The sequence below is a fragment of the Lutra lutra genome, chromosome 3 (assembly GCF_902655055.1).
Source record: "Lutra lutra chromosome 3, mLutLut1.2, whole genome shotgun sequence".
NCBI classification, from domain to species: Eukaryota; Metazoa; Chordata; class Mammalia; order Carnivora; family Mustelidae; genus Lutra; species Lutra lutra.
Window position 1 is genome coordinate 147,024,692 of NC_062280.1, and position 23,179 is coordinate 147,047,870.

Here is a 23,179-nt window from a genome sequence, read left to right on the forward strand (position 1 = left end):
CTCTGCTGGTCTGAATATATGTAATTTATATATTCTCTTGCTGATTGTTCTGGACATTTTAGCTTGATTATTCAATAATCTCGAAAAGTAAACAAATATGTGTACAGCTCTTCCTAGAAAACTTACTGTGTATTGTTTCTGCTTCAGAGTTGTTAGGTTTCTTGAATCTGTAGATGGTTCTTCTGTCCTTTCTAGAAAATTTCCAGCAAATTTCTTTTCAGATATTAATTCTACCCTATTTTCTCCCTCTTCTCCTTCTGCAATTATTACATGTGCTAGTTCTCCTTTCCTTCAGTGGCACTAACCTTTCTCTCATGCATCCTGTCTTTGTTTTTCTATACTGTATTCTGGAGAATTTTTTCCAATTCACTAATTCTCTCTCAGCTATGTCTAATCAGCCATTAAACTCAACCACTGTTTTCTCATTTCAAGTTTTCATTTTTAGAAGTTTGCTTTTGAGGGCGCCTGGGTGGCTCAGTGGGTTGGGCTGCTGCCTTCGGCTCAGGTCATGGTCTCAGGGTCCTGGGATCGAGTCCCGCATCGGGCTCTCTGCTCAGCAGGGAGCCTGCTTCCCTCTCTCTCTCTCTGCCTGCCTCTCTGTCTACTTGTGATCTCTCTCTGTCAAATAAATAAATAAAATCTTTAAAAAAAAAAAAAAAAAGAAGTTTGCTTTTGAAATAATTTCTCAGGGTGCCTGTGTGGCTCAGCCCATTAAGCATCTGACTCTTGATCTCAGCTCATGTCCTGATCTCAGGATCGTGAGTTCAAGCCTCACACTAGGCATGGAGCCTACTTACAAAATATATATCTATATATGTATATGTATAATATATTTATTAGTTCTCTGCTCATTTTTTATAAGATTTATTGAAATATAATTTCCTAGCACAAAATTCATCCTTTTTAAAAGGTGCAATTCAGTGGACTTTAAGATCTTCAGAGAGTTGTATGACCATGAACACATTCATCACACCAAAGGAACCTAGTACCCATAAGCAGTCACTCTCCTTTTCTCCAGCCCCCAGTCCCTGGCAATCACTAATCTATTTTGTCACTATTGATGTGCTTATTCTGGGTATTACGTATAAATGGAATCCTGTAACACGTGGCCTCTTGTGTCTGCTTACACAGCACTCTGCTTTAAAGGTTCATCCATGTTGTAGCTTATATCCCAACTTCATTCCTTTTAATGGCTAAATAGTCTTCCACGATGTGGACAGACCACATTTTCTGTATCTATCAGTTGATTGACATTTGGGTCCCTTCCACTTCAGGGCCATTATGAATAATGCTATGAACATTCATGTACAAGATTTTGTGCAGATGTGTTTTCAGGTGTCTTGAGTATATCTTTAGGAGTGGAATTATTGGCTCATATGGTAACTATTTTACTTTTTCGAGGAACTGCCGAACTGTTTTTCAAGTGGCTGCATCATTTTCAATTTCCACCAGCAGTGTAAAAGCCCCAATTTATCCACATCTTTGCCCACACTGGGTATTGTCCACCTTTGTTAATTATACCATCCTAGTGGCTGTGGAGATGTTCCCTGTTCATACTTAAGCTTTCCTCTATGTATCTAACATAACTACTTTATATTTTGTGCTTGATAATACTAACATCTTGAACAGGTTAGTTTTCTTCCAATCCCCAGGGTGCTCCGAAGAGCTGTGATTCTTTTCCACCCTCCCAACTTCACTTTTATACTGTGGGAATAGGCCTGTGGGGTCTTTACTTTGACCAGGTCCCAAAGCTTGGTGTGATGGTTAATTTTATGTGCCAAAGTGGCTAGGCCACAGTGTCTGATATATGGTTGGAACCACCTGGGGGTTACTATAAAGTTATTTTTCAGATGAGATTAACATTTTAAATCAGTAGATGGTGAATAAAGATTATTCTCATGGAACGGGTGGGCCTCACCTAATCAGTTAAAAAGTTTTAAGAGAAAACAGACCAAAGACCCCCAAGAAAGAGGAAATTTGTCTAGCAGACTGCCTTCAGATACAAGTTATGTCATTGGCTCTTCCCTGGGTCTCCAGCCTGCTGCCTAACCTGCATATTTTGAATTTGCCAGCCTTCATAACATGTGAGCCAATTCTTTAAAAAAAAAAAAAAAGGATTTATTTACTTTAGAGAGAGACCACAAGCAGGGGGAGGGGCAGTGGGAGAGGGAAATGCAGGTTCCCTGCTGAGCGCTGAGCCAGACACTAGGACTCAATCTCAGGACCCCTAGATGATGACCTGAGTCAAAGACACTTAACCAAGTGAGCTTCCCAGGTGCCCCTGAAATATCATTTCTAAAGGAGGTATTGGTTGTATGAAGTTTTAAATCCTCCAATTCAGGGGCCTGAAAAATAGAATTGCTTTCTTGTTGATACCTTAGTTTCTATTTCTAGCCCCATTCTATATGATGGCAGAAAACTGAATCATGGTCAATTCTAAGTATTCTGAAGACATGTAGATTTGAATGCAGGTGTTTTTCTTCCACTTACTTCCTAGATATCCAGCATAGTCTCTAGCTGCAGGCGGCATCTGCAGTAATTTCGAAGTACGGAGGGAAGCAATGGAATTTGCGCACACATGGTAACCGGAGACAACCGCTACTTTGATGTGGTGGGATCTGTCTTCTGCTCAGCTCTTCTCAGCTGCTCCGCTGGCACGCTCTGAGGTGCACACATTCCCACCTCATCTCCCAGCCAGTTTGGCCCACGCTGCGGTACGGTTCCATTCATCCTCCACCCTCCACCGCCTCTTTCCACCACACATACCATTACCCTATGTATATTTCATGTTCTTCTCTTAATATCCCAGAGTTTGATTACATTAAACACTGACGTCTCCTTATCAAGAAAAATATGGAAGTTTTCGTCACCTGTGTTCCCCCATTGCCTTACACAAGAGTTGGCAGAAATAATATCATTACAAAAAAATCATAAATTAGGGGTGATGACTTAAAGTATAACCTCCCTAAGTAGGCCTATATACTTTCAGTTAGGAGCCTGTGTAGACCTCCTTAAAGATGGTAGACATGCCTTTGAACAAGAATTGAATATTGAATTGCAAAAAGGAAAAATTCGACCTCTACCTCTTACTCTTACACTTTGTTTCCCCTAAATGCCCTACATTGTTTGTACTGGATAAATGCTTTGCCTCCTTCTTCTAGGTTCCCTGGTTGTGTGCTCTGTCTCTTCCACAGCTGCATCATCATCTATGCCTTTGTTCTAAGAAATCTGTCCATCTTTCTTGCTTATCATTTGGTTATATTTAATATATATGTTTTTGCACAATGAACTCACACTGGGAAACAGCTTTCCTAAGCCTCTCCTTCTCACCCTTACAACCAATCTCCCCCCAGACCATCTGGCATTTCTAGTGGAACTCAGAAGTTATAAAATCAGAATGATTTTTAAAATTGATAACATCTATTAGGTACTTATTATAGGACAGGATCTATGAAGCACTTTGTATGAAATGATATGGGGGCAAAAGGGAAAAGCCACCAGCCAATTGAAGAAAGGGGCCTAGACCTGGGAAAGGACATCTGTCCTCTCTGTAACTCTTTCTTCTCATGTTCTAAGGGACATGAAACCATGCATGGAATACCCTTTATTGCTGTCAGTGCTGATGGGTGAAGTAAGAGTGAAGGTGGGAGGGGGATCTACGTGGCTCAGTCAGTTAAGAGTCTGCCAGGGTCCTGGGATCGAGTCCTGCAATCTGTTCCCTGCTCAGTGGAGACCCTGTCTTCTCCCTCTGCCTGCCATTCCCCCAGTTCATGCTCTCTCTCTCTCTCTCTCTCAAAAAACTAAATAAATAATCTTAAAAAAAAAAAAAAAGTGAAGGCTGGAAAGGGGAAAATCAGTCAAGCCAAGATAACAAATACTTCTACCGGGTTTCTGAAAGCCAACCAGAGATCCTTTTTGCACACTGTCCTTCTCAAAAGATCTACAATACTTACATTGTAAAGACTGTCAGTTGTCCTAACTTTGGCTCAAAGCAGCACCACATAATAGGAACATAAAGAAAATACATTATATGTATCAGTCAGACCAAAGAGTTCTGGTTAAGTTATTTCTAGACAACAGAGTGGAAAGATTCATCAACCACCAAACTTGAAAAACCCAAAGGTAAATGTGGAATTTAAAAAAGAAAAAAAAATAAGGTTTTGGCAAGTATTTATGAAATGAAAGAAATCCCAATTGTATAAAATATATGTATGGGAGAAAAACCAGAAGGAAATAGGCCAATGTAAATAGTTGTTGTTTCTAGGTGTTATTACAGGTAATTTTGTCACTGTCTACATTTTGGTTTTTAAATATGGTGACACAGTATAATGTAAAAAGTAGAACCGGAGCCTGGCAGACCTGGGCATTAGCACTGTGCCTGCTGGGGAGACACTTAACTCCTCTGAGCCTGACTTTTCTCACACAAAAAATAGTAATAATAATGACAACGTGGATATCTCAATTCAATGACATGAAGAGCTGACCATAGAGAATAAGTGGAAATTATTATAAGAAGAGTATTGCATTTGGGCAGTTGCTCCTTCCTGCTTTCATTTTTCAATTTTAATTATTATTTGAAACATTGCTTCTTCACTGTTTCCATAGCATTCAATATCCTCCTTACGAAAGTGGTGTATTCAGCGTAGTTTTTCTCAGCACACATAAGTTACCTGTAAATTCTTTTGGGCTATCAGAAATTACCTTAATTTTATGCTCATTCTTGGAAAATAGTTGAGAAGTATGTGAAATTCTAGATCTGACTTTAACCAGCACTTGAAGATATCATTCTATACTATCTTTCGTCTTCTCTCAGAACCGTTGACTTGCTGTGAATCAAGCTGCTGTTTTGCAGGTAATCCCTGTGTTCTCTAGTTGTTTTTGCAGCTTTTTATCTTTTAATTAATTATTTTATTTATTATTTATTTATTTATTTTGAGAGTGAGCAAGAAAGTGCATGTGGGGGCGGGGTGAAGGGATAGGAGAGAGAGAGAGAGAGTCTGAAGCAGGATCCACTTCCAGCATGGAGCCCAAGGCCAGGCTCGATCTAATGAACCTGAGATCATGACCTGAGCCAAAATCAAGAGTCAGATGCTTAAAGGACTGAGCCACCCAAGCCCCCCTGCAGTTTTTTTTTTTTAAACGTATATGGGTGCATGCGCACACACATACATGTTAAACGAAATGTATACACAGAATTGCACAAATTTATAGGAACAGTTTAACCAGAATTCAAGGCAAGAACTAGAGTATTATTGACACATTAGACTCCTGTAGATATCCCTCTGCCCTAGGAGTAACCACTAACTTGACTTTCATGGTAACCATTTCCTGGTTTCTGACACTTTCCAATTAACATCCAACAACAGGTTACAACAGCCAATCCAAGTGCCGAAACATTCTATTTAGCACAATTGCTGCCCAACGGAAACTGGTAAGGTGGGTGTGTCCAGGAAGGCCACTTGGTGGCTGGAGAGCTGTAAGGACTTGTCACTGTATGTCCTTATACCTTTTGAATTTAATGTCATTGGCATTTATGACCCTTTGAAAAAAGATAAAAGTACTGGCAAAAATAAAAGGGGTGTCAAAGGTCAACCACATGGGAATAGCAAAAAAAAAAAAAAAATTCAAGTACTACATGTAAATTAAAATATTATGAGCAGTTTACCTGGGAGAAGGAATTGGATAAAATATCAAAACAGGCTCTTGAAGGCATCAAACAGCTCACAGGATTTTGAGGAATCAATGGGTCAAAGTCTAGCAAAAGCAAACAACACCGGCAATAAACTCAGCTCTCAACATCACTTTTCTGTCCTAGGACTATTTCCCAAACCTGAAGAAAAACTGTGATACGAGTAATATTTTGGCAGCCTTGTGGGGCTTTAGAAAGGAAAAAGTCAATTCTCTCATCCCTGTCCAACAAAGCGATTCTCAAAAACTCACCCCCTTCTCTAAGTTGGAACCCTGGTGAGCTGCACGCTTCTCACAGAGGCCCTGGCCTGCAGGTGCAGCACAATTTCCAGCCACCTGATTTAGCCAGGAAATGTCAAGGCTTGAATTTAAATTCAGGAGCTCCAAGACTAGCTGTGCCCCCAGGCACCTGTCGAAGCAAATGAAAATCCCCTCTGGAGGAAAATCCCACCATCCCGAGACTTTCCTCTAGATCATACAGAGAAGTTAAAAGTGGTAGAACTGTGATTTTTAAATCAAGCTCTTTCAACCCTAGAGCTGACTTCCCAAACTTCCCTAAACTGCCATGGGAAAAATTAAGTCATGTATGGGAAAGCAGGTCACCTACTCCAAAATTAGGAGCTGTTTGGATTTCTTATCAAAACTTGAAAAAGTGACCAGCCAGCACAGCAGACATCTCCAAGCAGACATCACTCTTTTTCATGGAAAGGGTCTAGTCCATTGTTACACAGCTTTAATTGTTGGAAAGCAAGAGGAAATCTGCTAATTTCTACCCCCATGCATCCTTACCTGGTCTTCTAGGGTCACAAGTTTCAATTTGTGTCCACTGATAGCCCTTAGTATGTTTAAAAATGCTTTTGAGGTCACCCCACACCCCACTTTCCTTCTCCAGGCCAAGTAGCCTCTTTTCTTTCAGTGGAAACTCAAATGAATCCTTCCTTAGCGGCTTCAGCATTCGATGGTCATGGATGTGGATGGTTCACTTGATCTCTGTCCTTTGTAAGACTGTATCTAGGACTCAACCTAATACTCCAGGCACAGACTAAAAAGCACAGGGTCAAGCAAGACTATCACCCACCATGCCACGGATTTCAACCCAACTGCTACAGTAGAAAAAACCCCCATTGTTGCAGTACACAAAACTACAAACACTGTTTAAGCATCTGAGTGAGAGCTAGCTAAGAGTTCTATGTAGTTTTCAAGATACGTCACAACTCCTCAGGCTCTAGCCAAACTGGTCTTTGGTTCTTCAGATAAGCCACAGGCCTTCTCTCCTCAAGGTGTTTGTTCTAAGGAAGAAGTTCTCCGCCTACCCCAGCCACCCGACTTCCTTTGCCTGGTTGGTTCCCACCGAGCCTAAACCTAGCTGATGGCTTCGGTGGCACATCCTTAGGGAAGCCCAATTAGGCTCCTGTTTTAGGCTCCCACCACCCTTAAAACAGTGCTAAAGGGTTATCTTTATAATTACTCATTTATGACTCTTCTTTTAAATAATAAACCCCATAAAGGCAGGGACTAATATTATAGGGTTTTTCCCCATTCAAACACATTCCACCGTCACAAGGGTGCTGGCAATGGCTTTCCCTGCAGCCTCTTAGCATTCTGATGGAAGCCTTGAGGGTCTCCCATCTCCCACTACCCTGTACTTACACAGACCTAGTATTCACCTCTTGCCTTACCAGAGCACTTAGCCATTTGGGCCTAGTGAGGCCTTGGGGGGATCAGACTCATTCAACATACTGTCTGTTATCTCCCTAGTTCTGTGACAACTGCAGACTCTGCCATTTAATCAGGGACCCCTCCTGAAAGCCATGGCTTCTGAGATGACTCAAACACATAGACTTAGAAGTTGGAAAAATGGGGTGCCTGGGTGGCTCAGTAGGTTAAAGCCTCTGCCTTCAGCTCGGGTCATGATCTCAGTGTCCTGGAATTGAGCCCCGCATCGGGCTCTCTGCTCAGCGGGGAGCCTACTTCCCTTTACTCTCTCTCTGCCTGACTCTCAGCCTACTCGTGATCTCTGTCAAATGAATAAATAAAAACAATCTTTAAAAAAAAAAAAAGAAGTTGGAAAAGCAATTATCAGAACATTTCAATCTCCCCAAAATCCATGCCACCTTGTCCCACAACGACCCATATTATTATAAACATGAAAGGAGATGAGGTTAATTTCAGATGTAATTCTAGCAGCTTCTCTTTTTTTTTTTTTCCTGGCAGCTTTGTTCTGACTCTGCACAAGTCCACCATCCTTATAAGCCCTTATGGGTTCTCTAAGCCTCAGTTCCTGGTTCATAGAATTTATGTAACTGGGAGAGAACTAAGTTTATATCTAGCAAGTCATTAAAATATAGTATTTGGAGGAAAATATTTGAGCTCAAAATATTCAATTTGTGAAAGTGTGTAAACATAGAACCTTCCCATCTTTGGAGGAAAATGTCAAGTCATGGTTCAGTCACAAGGACAGAAGGGCCAAAAAAAAAAAAAAAAAAAAAAAAAAAAAAAACCACCAAAAAAACAAACAAACCAGATTCAGAAGTTCCTTGTCCTAGTTTGTTTGCAATTGTTAGAATATTATCCTTCAAAATGGTTATCAGGTAATGCTCCCAGTACTCTTCAACAAGCTTCCCTGGTCAGTATACTCCAACACAATCTTCACCCAAGGCAAAATATAAAAATAAACCAGCTACATATCAGATGACTAGGTCAATCCTGTAGGTAGACACTGACCTATTAACTACAAATCTTTGGGAACCCATTCTCAGAAAGCCAAGAAGCTCCAATTGTTCATTCCTTTCTCCAGAGAAAATTCCTCATTAAAATACAGATACTAGGTCTCTGGTATTCTAATATACCAGCCCTACTGGCAACAATTCTAACAATTCTATTGAAAAAAGAAATGCAGAAACTGGAGCAAGATGGTGGAGGAGTAGGAGGCTTAAATATCATCAGGTCCCAGGAATTCAGCTAGATAGTTATCAAACCATTCTGAACACCTACAAACTCAACAGGGATTAAAGAGAAAAAGAGCAGCAATTCTAGGAACAGAAAATCAACAACTTTCCAGAAGGTAGGACATATGGAGAAGTGAATCCAAGGCAACAAATGGGAAGATAGACCATGGGGGGAGGGGCCAGCTCCAGGCAAGCAGTGGAGCAGCGGAGCACAAAATCAGAACTTTCAGAAGTCTGCTCCATGGAGGGACATCACTCCAGAGGCTAAGTGGGGGGTGGAGCCCTCACAGGGACAGTGTGGTCTCAGGACCCTTGGGGTCACAGAAAGATCAGGGGTGTCTGAGTGTGGTCGAGATCCCAGGTATTACAGTGGGGAAGCCGGCTACAGAGACAGAGCCGAGGAGTGTGCTCTCAGCTCAGGGTTACCTTAAACTGTGATCTGTGGCACAGTCAGCCACTGCTCTTTGAGCAGAGACCCCAAAAGCAGCAGATCTGGAAAGACTCACCTTCCTTCTCTGGGAGGAGTGTAGCGGGAGCGGGCTGCAGGAACCTCCAAACGGGGCCATGCGTCAGAGATAGAAACACTCGGTCACAGGCCAGGTGATCACGGAGCGCGACCAGAGACCAGGGACCGGGAGGGATTCACTGCTTTTCTCTGAGGGTGCACTGAGGAGTGGAGCCCCTGAGCTCTCGGGTCCTCCAGCCGGAGATTGGGAGGCCACCCATCCTCCAAAGCTCTACGGAAACTGTTCAGGAAACAAAAGCTCCTGAGAGCCAACCCAAGCTGATTACTTAGCCCGGTCCCTGGCAAGGGTGGTGCAATTCTGCCTTGGGCAAAGACATTAAAGAATCACAGCAATAGGCCACTCCCTCAGAAGATCAACAAGAGCATACAGCCAAGACCAAGTTCACCAATCAATGAGAACTGCAAAACTTCAGAGCTATGGGAATTCATGGCTTTTTTTCCCCATGATTCTTTAGTCTTTCGATGTTAAATGTTTGAAATTTTTTTATTCTATTTTTTAAATTTTTCCTCTTTCCTATTTTAACATTTTTTAACTATTATATCTTATCAATATCTTTTTAAAAGATTTTTAATTTTCATTGTTATAGTCATATTCTATCCCTTCATTGTATTGACCTTATTTGTTGTATACATATAGGTTTTTCTTTCCTTAAAATATTGGGATACAGTTTCTTCTAATAGATCAAAATATACCATAAATCTAGCAAATAGCTTTGTTCTAGCCTCCAGCCTGATCACATTCTTTTCTTTTTTCAACCAACTTCTTATATTATCAATTCCTTTTTTAGAATCTTTTTAAATTTACATCTTTACAGTCATATTCCATCCCTTCATTGTGTTTGCCCTTATTTTTGTACACATATAAGTTTTTCTTTCTTAAAAATTTTGGGAGGCAGTTTCCTCTAACAGACCAAAATACACCCCAAATCAAATGTGTGGCTCTGTTCTCTTCACCAGTCTAATATATATATATATATATTTTTTTTTTTTTCCCTTTCTTTCTTTCTTCTTTTTCCTCCTTTCGTCTCCGCCCCCCCCCCCCCCGCCCCCAGTTTTGGGTCTCTTATGATTTGTTAGTGTTTCCCTTTTAGTATGTTTCTGGGGTCGTTGTTACCCTTTTAGTATTTTGTTCTCTCATTCATCTATTCTTATCTGGATAAAATGACAAGGCAGAAAAACTCACCTCAAAAAAAAAAAGAACAAGAAGCAGTACCAATGGCTAGGAACCTAATCAATATGGACATTAGTAATATGTCAGAACTAGAGTGAAGAATGATGATGATCAAGGTGCTAGCTGGGCTCGAAAAAAGCATGCAATAGATAATCCCTTTCTGGAGAAATAAAAGCCCTTTCTGGAGAAATAAAAACTAAAATCTAACCAAGTTGAAATCAAAAAAGCTATTAGTGAGGTGCAATAAAAAATGAAGGTTCTTACTGCTAGGTAAATGAGGCAGAAGACAGAATTAGTGATATAGAAGACCAAACGATGGAGAATAAAGAGGCTGAGAAAAAGAGAGACAAAGAGCTACTGGATCACAAGGGGAGAATTCAAGAGATAAGTGATACCATAAGACGAAACAATATTAGATTAATTGGGATCCCAGAAGAAGAAGAGAGAGGGGGGCAGAAGGCAAATGGCAACAAATTATAGCAGAGAATTTCCCTAATTTGGCAAAGGGAACAAGCATAAAAGTCCAGGAGGTTCAGAGAACCCCCCCCCCCTCAAAATCAACAAGAATAGGTCCACACCCCATCACCTAATAGTAAAATTTACAAGTCTTAGCAACAAAGAGAAAATCCTGAAAGCAGCCCAGGAAAAGAAGTCTGTAACATACAATGGTAAGAATATTAGATTGGCAGCAAATTTATCCACAGAGACCCTGCAGGTCAGAAAGAACTGGCATGATATATTCAGAGCACTAAATGAGGAAACTATGCAGCCAAGAATACTATATCCAGCAAGGCTGTCATTGAAAATAGGAGAGATAAAAAGCTTCCAGGACAAACAAAAACTATAAGAATTTGCAAACTCCAAACCAGCCCTACAGGAAATATTGAAAGGTGTCCTCTAAGCAAAGAGAGAGCCTAAAAGTAAAAGACTGAAAGGAACAGAGACAATATACAGTAACAGTCACCTCATAAGCAATACAATGGCACTAAATTCATATCTTTCAATAGTTACCAAGAATGTAAATGGGCTAAATGCGCCAATCAAAAGACATAGGGGATCAGATAAAATCGGGTGTGTTCAGGCTGGTATGGCCATAGATGACACAGGGTTCAGAATGGATTAAAAAACAAGACCCAGTGATATGCTGTCTGCAAAAAACTCATTTTAGACCCAAAGACACCTCCAGATTTAAAGTGAGGGGGTGGACAAAAATTTACCATGCTAATGGACATCAAAAGAAAGCGGGGGTGGTAATCCTTATACCAGATTAGATTTTAAGCCCAAGACTATAATAAGAGATGAGGAAGAACACTATATCATACTTAAAGGGTCTGTCCCACAAAAAGATCTAACAATTTTAAATATTTTTGCCCCTAACATGGGAGTAGCCAATTATATAAAACAATTAACAAAATCCAAGAAATACACTGACAATAATACAGTAATAATAGGGGATTTTAACACCCCCCTCACTGAAATGGACAGATCATCTAAGCAAAAGCTCAAAAAGGAAATAAAGGCTTTAAATGACACACTGAACCAGATGGACATCACAGATATATTCAGAACATTCCATCCAAGGCAATAGAATGCACATTCTTCTCCAGTGCATATGGAACATTCTCCAGAATAGATGACATCCTGGGTCACAAATCATGTTTCAACCAGCACACAAAGACTGGGATCATTCCCTGCTTATTTTCAGTCCACAATGCTTTGAAACTAGAACTCAACCACAAGAGGAAAGTTGGAAAGAACTCAAATACATGGAGGCTAAAGAGCATCCTACTAAAGAATGAATGGGCCAACCAGGAAATTAAAGAAGAATTTTAAAAATTCATGGAAACAAATGACAATGAAAACACAACTGTTCAAAATCTTTGGGACACAGCAAAGGCAGTCCTGAGAGGAAAGCATATAGCAATACAAGCCTTTCTCAAGAAACAAGAAAATCTCAAGTACACAACCTAACCCTACACCTAAAGGACCTGGAGAAAGAACAGCAAAGAAAGCCTAAACCCAGCAGGAGAAGAGAAATAAAGATCAGAGCAGAAATCAATGAAATAGAAACCAAAAGAACAGTAGAACAGATCAACAAAAGTAGGAGCTAGTTCTTTGAAAGAATTAATATGATTGATAAATCTCGGGCCAGACTTATCAAAAAGAGAGAGAGAGAGGGAAAGGACCCAAATTAATAAAATCATCAATGAAAGAGGAGATCACAACCAACACCAAAGAAATATAAACAATTATAAGAGCATATTATGAGAAACTATACACCAGCAAATTTAACAATATGGAAGAAATAGATGCATTCTTAGAGACATATAAACTACCAAAACTGAACCAGAAAGAAATAGAAAACGTAAACAGACCCATAACCAGTAAGGAGATTAAAGCTGTCATCAAAAATCTCCCAAAAAACAAGAGCCCAGGGCCAGATGGCTTCTCAGGGAAATTCTACCATTTAAAGAAGAATTAATATCTATTCTCCAAAACTGTCCCAAAAAATAGAAATGGAAGGAAAACTTCCAAACTCATTTTATGTGGCCAGTGTTACCTTGACCCAAAACCAGACAAAGATCCCATCAAAAAGGAGAATTACAGAGCAATATCCTTGATGAACATGGATGCAAAAAAATCTCACAAAAATACTAGCCAGGAGGATCCCACAGTGCATTAAAAGGATTATTCACCACGACCAAGTGGGATTTATTCCTGGGCTGCAAGGTTGGTTCAACATCTGCAAATCAATGTGATATAATACATTAATAAAAGAAAGAACAAGAACCATATGATACTGTCAATAGATGCTGAAAAAGCATTTGACAAAGTACAGCATCCTTTCCTGATCAAAACTCTCCACAGTTTAGGGATAGAGGGTACATACCTCAATATCATAAAAGCCATCTATGAAAAAACCATGGTAAATATCATTCTCAATGATATTTTTACCCTAAGGTCAGGAACACAGCAGGGATGTCCACTATCACCACTGCTATTCAACATAGTTCTGCAAGTCCTAGCCTCAGCAACCAGACAACAAAAAGTAATTAAAGGCATCCAAATCAGCAAAGAATAAGTCAGACTCTCATTCTTTGCATATATGATACTTTATGTGGAAAACCCAAAAGACTCCACTCCAAAACTTCTAGAACTCATACAGGAATTCAGTAAAGTGTCAGGATATAAAATCAATGCACAGAAATCAGTTGCATTTCTATATACCAACAGCAAGACAGAAGAAAGAGAAACTAAGGAGTCGATCCCATTTACAATTGCACCCAAAACCATAAGATATGTAGGAATAAACCTAACCAAAGAGGCAAAAAAATCTGTACTCAGAAAACTATAAAGTACTCATGAAGGAAGACCCAAAGAAATGGAAAAACGTTCCATGCTCATGAATTGGAAGAACAAATACTGTGAAAATGTCTATGCTACTTAAAGCAAGCTACATATTTAATGCAAACCCTATCAAAATACCATCAATTTTTTTTCAAAGAAATGAAACAAATATTATCCTAAAATTTATATGGAACCAGAAAAGACCCCAAATAACCAGAGGAATGTTAAAAAAGAAAACCAAAGTTGGCGGCATCATAATTCCTGACTTCAAGCTCTATTACAAAGCTGTAATCATCAAGACAGTATGGTACTGGCACAAAAACAGACACATTGATCAATGGAACAGAATAGAGAGCCCAGAAATGGACCCTCAACTCTATGGTCAACTAATCTTCAACAAAGCAGGAAAGAATGTCCAGTGGAAAAAAGAGTGTCTCTTCAACAAATGGTGTTGGGAAAATTGGATAGCTACATGCAGAAGAATGAAACTGGACCATTTCTTTACACCACACACAAAAATAAGACTCAAAATGGATGAAAGACCTCAATGTGAGAAAGGAATCCATCAAAATCCTTGAGAACACAGGCAAGCAACCTCTTCGACCTCAGCCACAGCAACTTCTTCCTAGAAACATCCCCAAAGGCAAGGGAAGCAAGGGCAAAAATAGAACTACTGGGACTTCATCAAGCTCAAAAGCTTTTGCACAGCAAAAGAAACAATCAACAAAACCAAAAGACAGCCAACAAATGGGAGAAGATATTTGCAAATGACATATCAGATAAAGGGCTAGTATCCAAAATCTATAAAGAACTTATCAAACTCAACACCCAAAGAACAAATAATCCAATCAAGAAATGGGCAGAAGGGCACCTGGGTGGCTCAGTGGGTTAAAGCCTCTGCCTTCAGCTCAGGTCATGATCCCAGGGTCCTGGAATCGAGCCCCACATCAGGCTCTCTGCTCAGCAGGGAGCCTGCTTCCTCCTCTATCTCTGCCTGCCTCTCTGCCTACTTGTGATCTTTGTCTGTCAAATAAATAAAAATAATAAATTAATTAATTAAAAAAATGGGCAGAAGACAGGGGCGCGTGGTGGCTCAGTGGGTTAAGGCCTCTGCCTTCAGCTTGGGTCATGGTCTCAGGGTCCTGGGATTGAGCCCTGCATTGAGCTCTCTGCTCAGCAGGGATCCTGCTTCCCCTTCTCTCTCTGCCTCTCTGCCTACTTGTGACCTGTCAAATAAATAAAATCTTTAAAAAAAAGTGGGCAGAAGACACGAACAGACATTTCTGCAAAGACGACATCCAAATGGCCAACAGACACATGAAAAAGTCCTCAACATCACTCACCATCAGGGAAATACAAATCAAAACCACAGTGAGATACCACCTCACACCAGTCAAAATGGCTAAAATTAACAAGTCAGGAAACAATAGGTGTTGGTAAGGATGCAGAGAAAGGGGAACCCTCCACCCTCCTACACTGTTGGTGGGAATGCAAGCTGGTGCAGCCACTCTGGAAAATAGCATGGAGGTTCCTCAAAAAGTTGAAAATAGAGCTACCCTATGACCAAGCAATCACACAACTGGGTATTTACCCTAAAGATACAAATGTAGTGATCCAAAGGGGCATGTGCACCTGAATGTTTATAGCAGCAATGTCCACAATAGCCAAACTATGGAAGGAACCTAGATGTTCATCAATAGATGAATGGATAAAGATGTGGTATATATACAATGGAATACTATGCCACCATCAAAAAACCCCCAAAATTCTGCCATTTGCAATGACATGAATGGAACTAGAGGGTATTATGCTAAGTGAAATAAGTCAATGAGAGAAAGACAATTATCATACGATCTCTCTGATATGAGGAATTTGAGAGGCAGGGTGGGGGGTCATGGGAGGTAGGGAGGGAAAAAAATGAAAAAGATGGGACCAGGGAGAGAGACAAACCATAAGACACTCTTAACCTCAGGAAACTGAGGGTTGCTGGGGGAATGGGGAGCAGGGATAGGGTGGCTGGGTGATGAATACTGGGGAGGTATGTGCTATGGTGAGTGCTGTGAATTGTTTAAGACTGATGATTCACAGACCTGTACCCCGGGGGCTAATAATACACTATGTGTTAATTAAATAAATAAATAAATAGGAAAAAGGGAAAGAAAAAGGAAATGCAGTTCTGAGAATCTGCTCTCGGTCAACCTATGCTGTCTCTCCTTTATTGTTTACATACATAAAAAACTGTGCCTTTAACAACTATGATGTGTCTTGTGCAAGCAATAAACTCAAGTTTATAATTTCTAGAACCTTCCTCCCCTCTTTGAGTAATCCTGGAGGATGGAAGTGTTGCTAGAATACTGTTCAGATTTTTTCTAAGCACATTAATGATCTCATCAGCTTTCAGTCAGAGACCGCATGACAGAGACTGCTAGGGCCCCAGCAGGCAACAGAAATGGATGAAGTGGATGGAACCGGTCACGCCAGAGGCAAAAAAACCCCCTACTAAGCCCAGACTGAAGGGGTCATCATTATTCAGCTCCTGCCAAAATGTTGCCACACAGGAAGACAGTGTTCTAGAGCTTCTGATTTTTCAAGAGAAGTTGAAATTCAAAATGTATTCAAATGTGAAATCTCCTTCAAGTGTTGATAATGACCTCATGTTGGGCCAAAGCATTTCAATGGGCAGGATTTAGTACCCAGAGATCATCTTCATGGCTCGATTGAAGCTCAGAAGTCTATGCAGGTGTCCTTTTAAAATAGGGTGCCCTAAAAAGTCAAATGTGGGGCTTCGGGTGGCTCTGAAAATATTTGTTTCTTTTAATCTCTTTCCAATCTACAATAGTATCCTCCTTATCCTGGAGCACAAAACCAGGTGATTCCAAAACCTACAAGGAAGGAGAAAAGAATGCTACTGCCATTCCCGATGAGTGAGCTTCACACATTCATTGTTCTCACTATAAATGCAATGCTACAAAAGCTTAGTTTTTTTGTTTTTTTTTTTTTTTTACACTCTTCCCCTTTTTCCACAATAGCACCAACAGCATATTCCTCCTTGGGTATGTGACTTTTCTCCATCTTTCACACTTTGAAAAATCTAAGCTGACTCTTCAAGCCCCATCCCTCATCCTCCTTGCTATCCCAGCTGAGACACAGATGGCAAACAATCCCAATGTGCAAAATTGTTCAAAGGCCATTTGTCACAACTTCATGTTCCTTTTGAGCCCTTTTTCCTTGTGGAATTCCAGGCTAAGGCATCTTGCTTACCTTTTCTCAGCATTTTTGAATTGTTTTCTTGGTGGACTGGGATCCACCACACCCAAGCCACTTTTCCTTTCATTATTTCCTAGTATTTTAGAACATTTACACAAAGCTAGAATATCATTGCCTCATTTCTGGGGTTTATCTACTCAAGACAAGTCATATTCCATCAGCAACAAACAATCAGCACCTAACTGTTAAGTGCCCGATGCTACCTGGCATGACGGAGGTACAGATGCTCTCTACAGCCTCTAAAGGGAGTGCTGCATCCAGGCCAGAACAATTTCCCAACATGCAACCATAATATTCTACCTGGCACTCAAATGCAAAACAGACTGGGCAGACGGCCCTTCAGGTCACTCCCACCAGCATTCAGCATTCAGAGGCACCTGAATATATAGCTAGAGTCCAGCGTTCGGTTAAAAATACCTAGCTTCCCTGGGGCTCCTGGGTGGCTCAGTGGGTTAAGCCTCTGCCTTCGGCCCAGGTCATGATCTCAGGGTCCTGGGATCGAGCCCTGCATCGGGCTCTCTGCTCAGCGGGGAGCCTGCTTCCCCCTCTCTCTCTGCCTGCCTGCCTACTTGTGGTCTCTCTCTCTCTGTCCAATAAAAGTAAATTAAAAAAAAAAAAAAAAAAAAAAAAAACCTAGCTTCTCTAGTTCTCGGAAACCACTTAAGAAGCACAGAGATCATCAGTTCCATTTCTATGCCTTTGTTTAGTTCAGGACAAAGTAGTTAACAAGATACTACAGAAGGAAACCAAGGCCAGGCATCTCTTATGTTTATTGGAGAATTCTTAGTTTGGGAGAGGAAAGATCACAGACAAACAACTCATAAAAGATAAAAGAACAATTAATTGCAAATGATTACAAAGGTAATTTCTGAAATGTTTATTTTGAGCCACTGCAAAAACAAAAGTATAGTGCATCCTGGAGGTTGTATTTCGGTAAATGAACATATCAAAGGACAGAAAAGCCAAAAAAAGTTACTCTTATACAATATCTTAATGTAGTAATTCTGCACAAATAGCTGCAATTACTCAAAGCTGCTCCGGCTATATATATATTAAACAAGAATGTGAAATTACTTTAAACACTGCACAAGTAACCAAAGTTAGCAAATCCAGCAATATTAAAACCTGATATTAAATAGTATTCAAACATTACAACAAAAACAAAACAATGAACTTCTAGAGCTATAATTCTACCCATGTGAAAGGAATGTACATGGATGGTAAAAAAAAAATAATAATAATAATAAATAAATAAAGTGACAAGAGTGACCAACACTGCACCTGCATCTTCAGAGCAGAGATACAGTGAGTAAATGCATGTGGGGTCTTTTGCTAAAAATGGAAAAAAAATGCATTCCACTTTAGTATAATCACAGAATTCCCACTGAAGCTCTAACTGTCTTATGCTGGTGACAGGTGGGCAGGGTTTTTAAATGGAAAAGTATTTTCCCTATACCTTGAGTGTGGATGCGTATTATATATTTTTTAAACTGTGGAAAGTTTCTTTTGAGAAATACAGAATTTAAAGCAACATACTGATGGGAAATTGATAGTTAACCATGAAAGAATACTATTAGCTAAATAATTAACTAAGAAGACATCTTGAGTCTGGACTCTGGTGATGAGTCAGGGTTAAGATTTGCATTTAGGAAATGTGCACATGTCAAAGCCATGTGGATAAATGATCTTTCACTTTATACACGGTACATTTAATAGGTAATTAAAGTCTCCTACCAGCAACACAAAACCCTTATTTAAGCAAAATGGAAGTATTATGAATTGAATTAACTCACATCAAATATCTGAAAGGGTAAGTGGAACATTTTTCAAAGTATAAAGATGTTATCACACATATTCACTGAGTGAATACTCTTAAAGGTTTTATTACTCCATTAAATTCTATCAACCATCCCAATAGAGATTTTAATTTTCATCTGTGATTTATAAATGAATCATTCATTTTGTATAAATCAGGAAATACTTTCAAAATCAACATTAATAATCTCCAAAATATAAATGTATTTAAACTTGGCTTGGGAAAAGAAGAATATGAAAGAACAGCTACATTTCAGTCAAAAATAATGTTCTAAAAAAAAAACCCTTATCAGAGGCCTCATTCACTTTCTTTCCCAAGATCCTTCAAGGGTTCTGAAATTGGTAAACAGAGAATTCAACTCAATGCATATCACAACATGGTAATTTCATAAGGGCCAAAATGCACAGAACGGCAAGATTACAATGTTATAATATAAATATGTCAAGGAGATTTGTAATAAAATGAGATGGGGGTTGGGGAGGGTGGTCCTCTCAACAAACCGAGCAACCAAACAGACATAAGATGTCTTTGGAATAATCACAAAGTGCCTCTGAAGAAAGTAAGTTTAGACTGTCCTTGATTAAGATACTTCTCTCCATGAAAGGAGCTTTACTCACGCTTCTTTTCACATGTGCCAATACTTAATATTTTCCTCTATGCCCCTAAACTGATACAAGGGTAGAGTTCCATTAGAATTCTCACACACATGCTAACACCTAAATACTGGTCTGTCATTACATCGTGGCTACATAAAGGAACTCTGAGTCCCGCACAGCTCCAGGTAAATGCAGAGAAAACAAGGATTGGAGGAAAATCTTACTTCAAAATGATTATTACCATAAAAGATAGAAACATAAAACATTTTCAAGCGCAGAAAGTTTTACAAAATGAATATATTTTCACTTTAGTTTAAAAGAAATTCAGAACTCCATTTGTTGTTAATCAAATCCATACAACGTATCGAAGTTACTAAACACAACTTGATAGTTATATACTTGTGAAAATTCAATCTAAATAATCCATGTTCTAATCAAAAACCCAGTTCCTAGCGTGTACAAACCCAGTCCAGTGCTGCTGCATCTCAAGTTCTGAGAAGCTAAAGACAGAAACCATTCTGGCTAAATAGATCTCCTGCATTTCTCCACCTTAAAAAATACTTGAAGAAACTTTAGGAAAATTTATGTTTAAGGCTTGCTCTATTTCTTTATTTTAAATTGAGAAAAACCAAAGTTTACGCTAAAACCTTAAACTATTTATGTACTTTTGGCATTTTTCTTAAAAGGCAAATTTTACTCTCTCATTATAAAATACACTTCTCTACCATAATGATTAATTCAAATTAATGTAAGTGCCTTATTCCTTGCCCCTAGCTGGGTGCTAGGTCTTCTACACTTTGTGCAGCTTCCAGAACAGTCAGTGCTCAGGAAAAAAGAAAATGTAATGGAGCAAAACCAAAGTCCCCAACAAAAAGTGACTTTACTCTAGATTTATGCTAATGGAAGAACCAAAAATTCACACGGGCATACCCTCACATGTAAAACCAAGACACAGTCTTGGTCCTCTATTCAAGTCAACTTGTGGTTTCTAAAGACAAAGCAGTAGAAAACATGGAGCCCAAAAAACTCATGTCAGGTGACTTTACAAAATAGAGCAGATACCATTTTATTGGGGGGAAAAGGAGGGCTGGGAATCCCCGTTTTCTAGAAAAAGTTTATCCTTGTTAAGCAGAGAGTTTTGTGTGTGTTTTTTTTTTCTTCAAATATCTGACAATGAAAATCATTACTGGGCTTCTTTAAATGCATTTCCGTATTAATATTAATTTTTAAAATTTAAAGTTTTGCACCTTTATTTTCATTTATAGGATAAATTAGGGACCCAAAATAGTCAAAAAAAGAAATAAAAATTCTTACTGCACAATCTTTATAGACATTTTATTTTAAAGCACCTTTTAAACGTCAACAGTGGGTTTCTAACCAAGAAAATAGTAAAATAAAAAAGGGCACAAAAACCCACCAGGCAAGGTTAAAGTACTTCCTTACACACATACACACACACAAATTTCATGCCAGATGGATTGGCAACATTAGCAAATAATGTCATTTGCTGAAAGGCTGGGGAAACTATCACTGATGGCATTTATAGAAACCTAAAATACTAATATGTTTCTAGGAATTAAATATTTTGGGGGATTCAAAAAGCTACTGATAGCTGAGCTATGAAAATAAAATTGACTTCTAAAAATAAGAGGGAAATGCTATGGCAGGGGGGAACCCATTGACCTCAAAGCCCTTTTGTCAGGTTAGTTCTCAACAGAATAGCATGTTTTGCAAAGGAGCAGAATGAGAAGTCTGTCCCTAGAGCCTCCCCTCAGCCACCTCAGTGTGGTCTGTAGCAGCACTATTTGGATGCAAAGAAAGCTGTCAGTCAATGTTCCTGAAAACCTCAGGGTCATACCTTCCTTCATTCAAATCAATGTTCTTAGGGTCTTAACACACTACACAGGTGTAGAGAATAGTGATGAAGATAATATCTGACAGAGATTACAAAAGTATGAACTATATACAACGTGGGATGGCTGAATACGTGGAAAAAGCTCGATTTCCTTCCCTCCCAGTTCACTATCAGTGTTCATATTCAAAGTTTACCCTCTGCACCTGTAACTGTTTCTTCCTCTCCCCAGACGGTAGACTGTACCAGCTGCAGGGCTGTACTACGCGTTTTCCAAGAGCCAGTCAAACAGGGACTGGCAGCTCTCCTGGGTGCCAGGCTTCTCCTGCACTTCGTAATACCGCAACACGGCCTGCAGGACGTCCCCCACCTTCCATCCCTTCTCTTGTAATCGTCGGGAGAGCTGGGGAGAAGGAAAGGCATGTCCCACGTTAACCAAAAACAATCTCCTGACAACAAAGTTCCATGCTTATTTTTAATATCAGAGAACTGTAATTCTCTCATTGTCTGCAGTAAAATATTCTTTCCCAGTTGTATAACAAGGTCTTCTTCCCTAAATTATCATCCCTCTGCACAAATTAAGCATTTTTTCCTTCCTGCCCCTAACAAATACAGCTCCTCCAGAGAATGACACTTGGGATTGTTGAAAACGGAACTGCACAAACCTCCCCCACCTGAGAGTCTGTGTGGGAGTACAGCCTCCATTTCTGCACCAAATTCTTGACCTAAATCCATCTGTCACACCCTCATTTAGGAACATCAAATAATAAAGACAATGTCCATCTTGACAGAAGGATGTGGATTTTTCCTTCCACTACATGCAATGTGGCTTTTTTCTGGAATACACACTCTGGCCTCATTTGGAAACACAGCTAAGTTAAGAAATGTTAATGTTTCAACAAAAAGCCACCAAAAGAGTAAATAAATATTGTGGTGATCATTTCACAATATACCCAATTATCAAATCATGTTGTATACCTGAAACTAATATAATGTCATATTTCAGTAACACCTCAATTTAAAAAAAAGTAAATAAACAAAGGTTTAAATAAGCTCCATTGTCACCAGAATCAGAACATGTCTTCATTCACTTTTTTTCTATTTAGTTCTATAAAAACTACTTTAATTTTATAATATAAATATGCTTAGCCTTGTTAAATACAGTCTTTTTTTTTTTTTAAAGATTTTATTTATTTATTTGACAGAGAGAGATCACAGTAGACAGAGGCAGGCAGAGAGAGAGAGAGGGAAGCAGGCTCCCTGCTGAGCAGAGAGCCCGATGCGGGACTCGATCCCAGGACCCTGAGATCATGACCTGAGCCGAAGGCAGTGGCTTAACCCACTGAGCCACCCAGGCGCCCCTGTTAAATACAGTCTTAAAGAGATACAACTCACAGACCATACAATTCATCCATTTGAAGTGTACTTAGTCAATGGTTTTTAGTAATAGTCGCTGAGCTGAATGCAACCATCACTATAATCACTGTTAGAGCATGTTTGCCACACCAAAAGGAAAGCTCTACCTGTTAGTAAACACTCCCCATTTTCCCAAACCCCTCAACTCTAGGCAATTACTAATCTACTACAGTCTCTAGAAGTTTGCCCATTTGGGCCATTTCATATAAATGTCAACATAAAATGTATGGTCTCTGGTGACATTTCTTTCTCCTAATGTGACTTCAAGATTCCTCCACGGTGTAGCATGTATGCACTTCCTTCCTTTTCAGTGACTAATAGTACTCCATTGCAAAGATAAACCACATTCTATTTATCCAATCTAGGATATTTCTACTTCTGGCCTACTATGAGTAATGTTGCTATGGACATAATGTTTTCATTGCTCCATACCTAGGAGGGGAATTGCTAGCTTACATGATAATGCTAGGTTTAACTGGGTGAGGAATTTCCAAAATGTTTTCCTACTTTACTTGGGGATGTGGATCCCCAGTGGTGGCACCAAGCACCAT

The 23,179-nt window shown here is 39.5% G+C and overlaps 1 protein-coding gene across 6 annotated transcripts in view; it reads right to left on the reverse strand.

Annotated features, from left to right (window-relative positions):
• Window positions 1-17,700: 17,700 nt before the first annotated feature.
• The window catches only part of AKAP11 (A-kinase anchoring protein 11), a 50,341-nt gene continuing 44,862 nt past the window's right edge, over window positions 17,701-23,179 (reverse strand). For all 6 annotated transcript variants that reach the window (XM_047720017.1, XM_047720015.1, XM_047720020.1 and 3 more), the window contains one exon: window positions 17,701-21,615. In XM_047720017.1, the coding sequence (XP_047575973.1) occupies window positions 21,475-21,615 (141 nt within the window). In that variant the 3' untranslated portion in view covers window positions 17,701-21,474. The remainder of the gene's footprint in view (window positions 21,616-23,179) is intronic.